Raw genomic sequence first — 7,405 nt, 5'->3', positions numbered from 1 at the left:
ATATGCGCCCCTCTGCTCAGACTCCGCACATTTTTTCTTCCTGACGTTTGCTGCGCAACCTCGCTGCACCATCCTCATCCGAGCTACGCAGCCGCAGCCACAACCACCCCACCTCCTCCCCACTCTCTCTCTCTCGCTTCCCCCCCCCCCCCTTGCTCAGCCTCCGGTCTCCACCTGCCTGTCATCAGCATATTTCAGCATATTTCCATAAAACTAAACTAAAAACCTTTCTCACACATTCCTGCTGTCATCAGGAGGGAACCTGGATCCGTTTGTTGACCTCCCTGTGACCTTGGTGCCACAATACCAATGATATCAGTACAAGGGCGTAACCATGGTATCGACATTGGGGTGTCCAAATGACATTTGCCCCATTGTGATTATATATATATATACAGTGATGTGAAAAAGTGTTTGCCCCCTTCCTGATTTCCAATTTTTTTGCATGTCTGTCACACTTAAATGTTTCAGATCATCAAACAAATTTAAATATTAGTCAAAGATAACACAAGTAAACACAAAATGCAGTTTTTAAATGAAGGTTTTTATTATTAAGGGAGGAAAAAAAAATCCAAACCCACATGGCCCTGTGAAAAAGTGTTTGCCCCCTCCTGTTAAATCATAACTTAACTGTGGTTTATCACACCAGAGTTCAATTTCTCGAGCCACACCCAGGCCTGATTACTGCCACACCTGTTCTCAATCAAGAAATCATTTAAATAGGACCTGCCTGACAAAGTGAAGTAGACCAAAAGATCCTCAAAAGATAGACATCATGCTGAGATCCAAAGAAATTCAGGAACAAATTAGAAAGAAAGTAATTGAGATCTATCAGTCTGGAAAAGGTTATAAAGTAGTGATGGTGAGATGAAGCCTCATGAGGCATCGAACCACTTCAGCCAATTGGTTCCAGAAAGGGTTCATTACTCGAAGCTTCATGTGCACACGAAACCACCTACTGGCCAAGTGTATAATGACAGGCAGCTGGATCTGAACCACATCATGTGATGCATTGAATGTTTGTGTCTGTTATGGCTGTTGGGAATGACTATGAATTACAAAAATGTATGACCAAATAATTTCTGTACATAAATGATCACATATGTGCATAATAAAATATCTTTTGAATGTATTCTGTGTGTAAATTTTCCCAAAATGGTAGTATCATATGATATGGCAGGTTGTGTAATCATGTTTTTCTGTCACTTTAGGAAAATGGCATGGGCTTAAGCAGGCAGAGGACAGTGGAAGTGCTTGTGTAACTAGGAAGAGGGGACTGAATATGCTTGTGTAACTTGGACAATGATGTACAGGACAGGGGACATTTTATTCATTTTTATTGAGAAATAACAGTTTCTCAACAGTTTTTGGTTTTGTGGATGTCCACATGTCAGAAGTAAGGCTAACAGCAGCCACCTTTTCACCTTTAGCCTTCTCCTTCTCCTTAGCTGACTCATACTTGGCCTCCACCATGGCCTTCAGAGCCTCAAGGAAAAAACATATAGTGCTGAACTGTGAGACACAATAAAGTACTCATTTGTTTCATGCATGCACCCATACATACCTGCCTTGTAGGGAGGACATAATTAGGATCCAGTTTGGACACAAATGCCCTGAATCCAACATCATCCACAATACTGAAGGGCTGTGTGTCCTTCACTATCATGGAGACGAGGGCTTCATCCAGCTCTTGTTTTCTGGTGGCTGGTTAAAAGAGAATAAATACAGTGTCTGTTACCTGTCTTTATTTGCACAATAAACAAAAGTGAACAGGGAAAAATTATGATGGTGCATTTGTAATATTGTAATGACTTACCTTGGCTGGGTGAAGCTCCAGTTTCCTCCTTATTCTCATGCAAGGCACGGTAACGCCTCAGCATGGATGAGGTGTTGTTATTGTACCCCAACTCCTTGGAGCACAATAAACACCTCACCTTTGAATCAAATAAGAAACTGTGGAAAATACAGTTCTTGATAAGCAAACCTAAAGTGTCTGAAATAGAGTTAGATTTACCTTATTAGGAGTTATTAAATCAAAGTGTTCCCACAGGGGAAATCCTCCTCTTCCTGGCTGGCTCCATCTTATCACCTCCTTCTCTCCTCACTCTCCTAAATCTCCTAACTATCTCTCTCTCTCTCTCTCTCTCTAAACTCTCCAAACTATCCAAACTATCTCTCTCTCTCTCTCTCTCTCTCTCTCTAAACTCTCCAAACTATCCAAACTCTCAACTGACCTCAACTCTCCACCAACAACCCACATTTTGAATGGAGCCTGAGAGGTTTATATTGCCGTCAAACCTCCCGGCAAAATCTGAACCATTTCCCGAAGCAGTCACGTGGTACAGCCGGCAGCGAGGCTTCGGACGTCATCATTTTTGGCTCCTCCCCTAAATGAAGCAAGCCTTGACACACACTTCGAAGCGTCGGCACATCTCGTAACATCACTATTATAAAGCCATTTCTAAAGCTTTGGGACTCCAAAGAACCACAGTGAGAGCCATTATCCACAAATGGAGAAAACATGGAACAGTGGTGAACCTTCTCAGGAGCGGCCGGCCGACCAAAATTACCCCAAGAGAGCAGCGACGACTCATCCGAGAGGTCACAAAAGACCCCATCCAACATCCAAAGAACTGCAGGCCTCACTTGCCTCAGTTAAGGTCAGTGTTCATGACTCCACCATAAGAAAGAGACTCGGCAGAAATGGCTGCATGGCAGAGTTCCAAGACCAAAACCACCGCTGAACAAAAAGAACATTAAGGCTCGTCTCATTTTTTCCAGAAAACATCTTGATGATCCGCAAGACTTTTGGGAAAATACTCTGTGGACTGACGAGACCAAAGTTGAACTTTGTGGAAGGTGTGTGTCCCGTTACATCTGGCGTAAAAGTAACACCGCATTTCAGAAAAAGAACAGTAAAATATGGTGATGGTAGTGTGATGGTCTGGGGCTGTTTTACTGCTTCAGGACCTGGAAGACTTGCTGTGATAAATGGAACCATGAATTCTACTGTCTACCAAAAACTCCTGAAGGAGAACGTCCAGCCGTCTGTTCGTGACCTCAAGCTGAAGTGAACTTGGGTTCTGCAGCAGGACGATGATCCAAAACACACCAGCAAGTCCACCTCTGAATGGATGAAGAAAAACAAAATGAAGACTTTGGAGTGGCCTAGTCAAAGTCTTGACCTGAATCCTGTTGAGATGCTGTGGCATGACCTTAAAAAGGCTGGAAAACCCTCCAATGTGGCTGAATTACAACAACTCTGTAAAGACGAGTGGGCCAAAATTCCTCCACAGCTGTAAAAGACTCATTGCAAGTTATCGCAAACGCTTGATTGCAGTTGTTGCTGCTAAGGGTGGCCCAACCAGTTATTAGGTTTAGGGGCAAACACTTTTTCACACAGGGCCATGTGGGTTTGGATTTTTTTTTCTCCCTTAACAATAAAAACCTTCATTTAAAAACTGCGTTTTGTGTTTACTTGTGTTATCTTTGACTAATATTTAAATTTGTTTGATGATCTGAAACATTTAAGTGTGACAAACCTAAATGTACTTTAGTATATTTTTTTTACAATATGGACGACATATTAAAGCATGATATTTTTTGACAATAAGGACGAGATACTATTGTGTCATACGACACACATTTTTGACACATATATATATATGTATGTGTGTGTCAAAAAAAGGTCATACGATAGTCATCCATATTGTAAAAAAAAATATACTAAAGTATATCGTCCAAAATGTAAAAAAAAAAGGTCAAACTATAGTATGTGGTACAGAATGTAAAAAAATATGTTTTACTATAGTATGTCATAAAAATGTCATACTATAATTTCTGTCTCTGTCGGTCTGTCTCTCTGTCTGTCCATGTGTCTCTCTGTCTCTCTCTCTCCACCTCCTCCTGCTTCCTGGCGTCGGCCTGTTAATGGTCCGGTTGGGTTTCACTCACCTGAAAGTGATCCTCCTCCTGAATATCTGCTTCTCATGAATTATTTCAGGTGATGTCGTCCATCCGGCTGCCGGCAGGTGAAGAAGCCAGTGTGGACGCAGCAGCAGGATGGACATCTCTGTCCTGCCCAACAACAACCACCCGGAGAAGTTCCTCCAGCTGGACGTGGGGATGCTGCCGGCGACACACGGCATGTTCCAGGTCGGGGCGCTCATGTCCAGTCAGAGACAGTGGCAGAACCGGGTCTACTCCCAGGTACGGACCGGCGGCGTGGCCTCACCTGTGTGTGTGTTTCTGCCTCTGAGAACTTCTCTCCCAGAATAAAAAGGTCTTTCCTCAGTTAATGTTTTTCATTAATACAGATACTCCACATCAAATATTTATGATGTGTGAAAATGATAATAAGACGAGCTCGTCATCGCAGCCGGAGCTCCGTGGTCTGAAACAGAGGAGCAGCAGTATCCTGCTGTCCCCTCAGGACATAACAGGACACTAAAGATCATGAACTACCAGGACACTAAAGATCATGAACTACCAGGACACTAAGGATCATGAACTACCAGGACACTAAAGATCATGAACTCACAGGACACTAAAGATCATGAACTACCAGGACACTAAGGATCATGAACTCACAGGACACTAAAGATCATGAACTACCAGGACACTAAAGATCATGAACTACCAGGACACTAAAGATCATGAACTACCAGGACACTAAAGATCATGAACTACCAGGACACTAAGGATCATGAACTACCAGGACACTAAGGATCATGAACTCACAGGACACTAAAGATCATGAACTACCAGGACACTAAAGATCATGAACTACCAGGACACTAAGGATCATGAACTACCAGGACACTAAGGATCATGAACTCACAGGACACTAAAGATCATGAACTACCAGGACACTAAGGATCATGAACTACCAGGACACTAAAGATCATGAACTACCAGGACACTAAGGATCATGAACTACCAGGACACTAAGGATCATGAACTCACAGGACACTAAAGATCATGAACTACCAGGACACTAAGGATCATGAACTCACAGGACACTAAAGATCATGAACTCACAGGACATTAAAGATCATGAACTACCAGGACACTAAAGATCATGAACTCACAGGACACTAAGGATCATGAACTCACAGGACACTAAAGATCATGAACTCACAGGACATTAAAGATCATGAACTACCAGGACACTAAAGATCATGAACTCACAGGACACTAAAGATCATGAACTCACAGGACACTAAAGATCATGAACTCACAGGACACTAAAGATCATGAACTCACAGGACATTAAAGATCATGAACTTAGCCCTTACATCACAAAAACAAAACAACACACAAAGTGCTTCTCTTCCTGAAACACAGTTCAAGAATCTGATCATTTTCAACACATATGAAGGTCACAGAGCAGCTTGAACAGAATCTGAGTCTCTGTGAGCCGAACATCTTTGATAAGACCTGGATCACTGCTGACATTAACTGTCTGTGTTCACTCAACTGAAAATTTCTTCAACACAGAAACATTGTCAGAAGCATATATAAAGTACAACTCTGTAAACCCATATTTAACTGCAAATAGACCAAAGACAACATATAAAATATTTAAACTGAGAAATGTTATTGTTTTATAAAAATATCTGCTCATTTAGAATTTGATGTCAGCAACACGTCTCTATAAAGTTGTGACAGGATCAACAAAAGACTGGAAATGTTGTGTAAAGATAAAATAAACAAAACCTGGTGGAGCATCTGACAACTAATCAGGTAACCATGGCAACAGATCAGTAACATTATTGGGTATAAAATGATCATTTCAGAGAGGTAGAGTTTCTCAGCAGTGAAGATTGAGGTTAAAGAGGAGAGGGACCATCCAGCTTGTTATCAGCTCAGTTCTAAAGCCAGCATCTGTGATGGTATAGGGATGCATTAGTGCACATGGCATGGGTAGCTTGAACATCTGGAAGGAACCATTAATGCTGAATGATATATTCAGGTTTTGGAGCAACATATGCTGCCATCCAGACAACGTCTCTTTCAGGGAAGGTCTTGTTTATTTCAGCAGAACAACGTCCAACCACATTCTGTACGTATTCCAACAGCATGGTTCTCTAGTAGAAGAGTCCGCTGATAAACTGACCTCCTGCAGTCCAGACCTGTCAATCATTGAAAACATCTGGAGCATCATGACATGAAAAATACAACAAAGGAGACCCTGAACTGTTGAGCAGCTGAAATCCTACATCAGGCAAGAACGGGACCACATTTCACTTTCCAAACTCCAGAAACTGGTCTCCTCAGTTCCCAAACGTTTACAGAGTGTTGTTAAAAGAAGAGTTGATGCAGCTCAGTGGTGAACATGAACCTGGAACAACTTTATAGAGACGTGTTGCTGACATCAAATTCAAAATAATCATATATTTTTTATAAAACAATAGCATTTCTTAGTTTCAACATTTGGTTTGTTGTCTTTGGTCTATTTTCAGTTAAATATGGGTTTATGAGATTTGCAAACCATTGCATTTTGTTTTTATTTACATTTTACACAGTGTCCCAACTTTTTGGGAAATTGTGTTGTAGTAAATATGATTTGTGTTACAGTTTATAACTGTAACAGAAGGAAGAGAGAAATGTCCCTGCTGGACTGAGGCCTCCTTCTAAACTTAGATCACTTAGTTATTTTTAAAAGTGGTTGCAGAGAAACCTGACAGGCAAGCTGGACATGATGCTGACTGAAATGTGTCTCCACAGAGGGAGCAGTGGGTGAAGACTGACAGCAGGTTTCCTCCGTCCCCAGAGGGACGTCCTGTGGTGTTTGTGGACAGATACCTGGAGAAGCACATCACTCCCATCACTCTGACGTCCAACATCAAAAGGAACCCTCTGTACTCAGACATCCGCCTGATGGACACCGACAAGTCCGGGCCGTCCTGGACTGTCAAGGAGTACGACACACAGACCGTCCACGGCCACCTGGCAGATTATCTAAAGGTAAAGTTATTATTGGAAAGGTAATGTTGTTCTTTAAAGGTAATGTTATTTTGTATTATTTTTTTAGACGTTGATGTTGTGGTTGTGTCTGCAGGAGGAGGAGAACACTCCCAGAGATCTGGACTTCTGGCTGGAGGATCTCTACACACCAGGATTTGACTCTCTGCTGAAGAGGAAGGAAGCAGAACTCAGGAGGAGAAGACTCTGTAAAATCCTGTCTTTGGTCCTGTTGTGTGTCTGTGCGGTTCTTGTTGTCGTCATCGTGCCGGTTGTTGTTCTACAGAAGAAACACTAACGGGGACGTCGTCTCTTCGTCGGTGGCTGTTGGAGCCAAAGTGATGAATATGTAGTCAGTGTCTCCATCCTTTTTAAAGGGATGCTGTGGACAGATGGGAGGAGTCTGTGAACAGAGGGAGGAGCCTCTGAACAGAGGGGA

General features: G+C 42.3%; 2 protein-coding genes across 2 annotated transcripts in view; one reads left to right on the top strand and one right to left on the bottom strand.

The window, feature by feature from the left end:
* Positions 1–106, bottom strand: part of ajm1 (apical junction component 1 homolog) — a 17,202-nt gene extending 17,096 nt beyond the window's left edge. Inside the window, exon 1 of the mRNA XM_069717295.1 lies at positions 1–106. This exon is cut by the window's left edge and continues 120 nt beyond it. The gene's annotated coding sequence lies outside the window, so the exon portion shown is untranslated.
* Positions 107–4,016: 3,910 nt separating this feature from the next.
* LOC138632040 (major intrinsically disordered NOTCH2-binding receptor 1-like) lies at positions 4,017–7,369 on the top strand. The gene is made up of 3 exons (XM_069717306.1): positions 4,017–4,209; positions 6,730–6,969; positions 7,064–7,369. The coding sequence occupies exons 1-3, from the start codon at positions 4,063–4,065 to the stop codon at positions 7,262–7,264; spliced, it is 588 nt and encodes a 195-aa protein (XP_069573407.1). The 5' UTR covers positions 4,017–4,062; the 3' UTR covers positions 7,265–7,369.
* Positions 7,370–7,405: the final 36 nt, after the last annotated feature.

The sequence above is a fragment of the Brachyistius frenatus genome, unplaced genomic scaffold (assembly GCF_029030835.1).
Source record: "Brachyistius frenatus isolate BFR_SWC_R1_liver_20210118 unplaced genomic scaffold, ASM2903083v1 Contig_172, whole genome shotgun sequence".
Lineage (NCBI taxonomy): Eukaryota > Metazoa > Chordata > Actinopteri > Embiotocidae > Brachyistius > Brachyistius frenatus.
The sequence above is the reverse complement of the archived record's forward strand: the minus strand, read 5'-3'. Positions and strand labels throughout refer to the sequence as shown.

Excerpts from the sequence above, each read along its gene's own strand:
- LOC138632040 (XM_069717306.1), top strand. The coding sequence starts at position 4,063 with ATGGACATCTCTGTCCTGCCCAACAACAACCACCCGGAGAAGTTCCTC. Across the intron at positions 4,210-6,729 it reads AGAACCGGGTCTACTCCCAG|AGGGAGCAGTGGGTGAAGAC; the intron begins GTACGGACCGGC and ends GTGTCTCCACAG. Across the intron at positions 6,970-7,063 it reads ACCTGGCAGATTATCTAAAG|GAGGAGGAGAACACTCCCAG; the intron begins GTAAAGTTATTA and ends TTGTGTCTGCAG.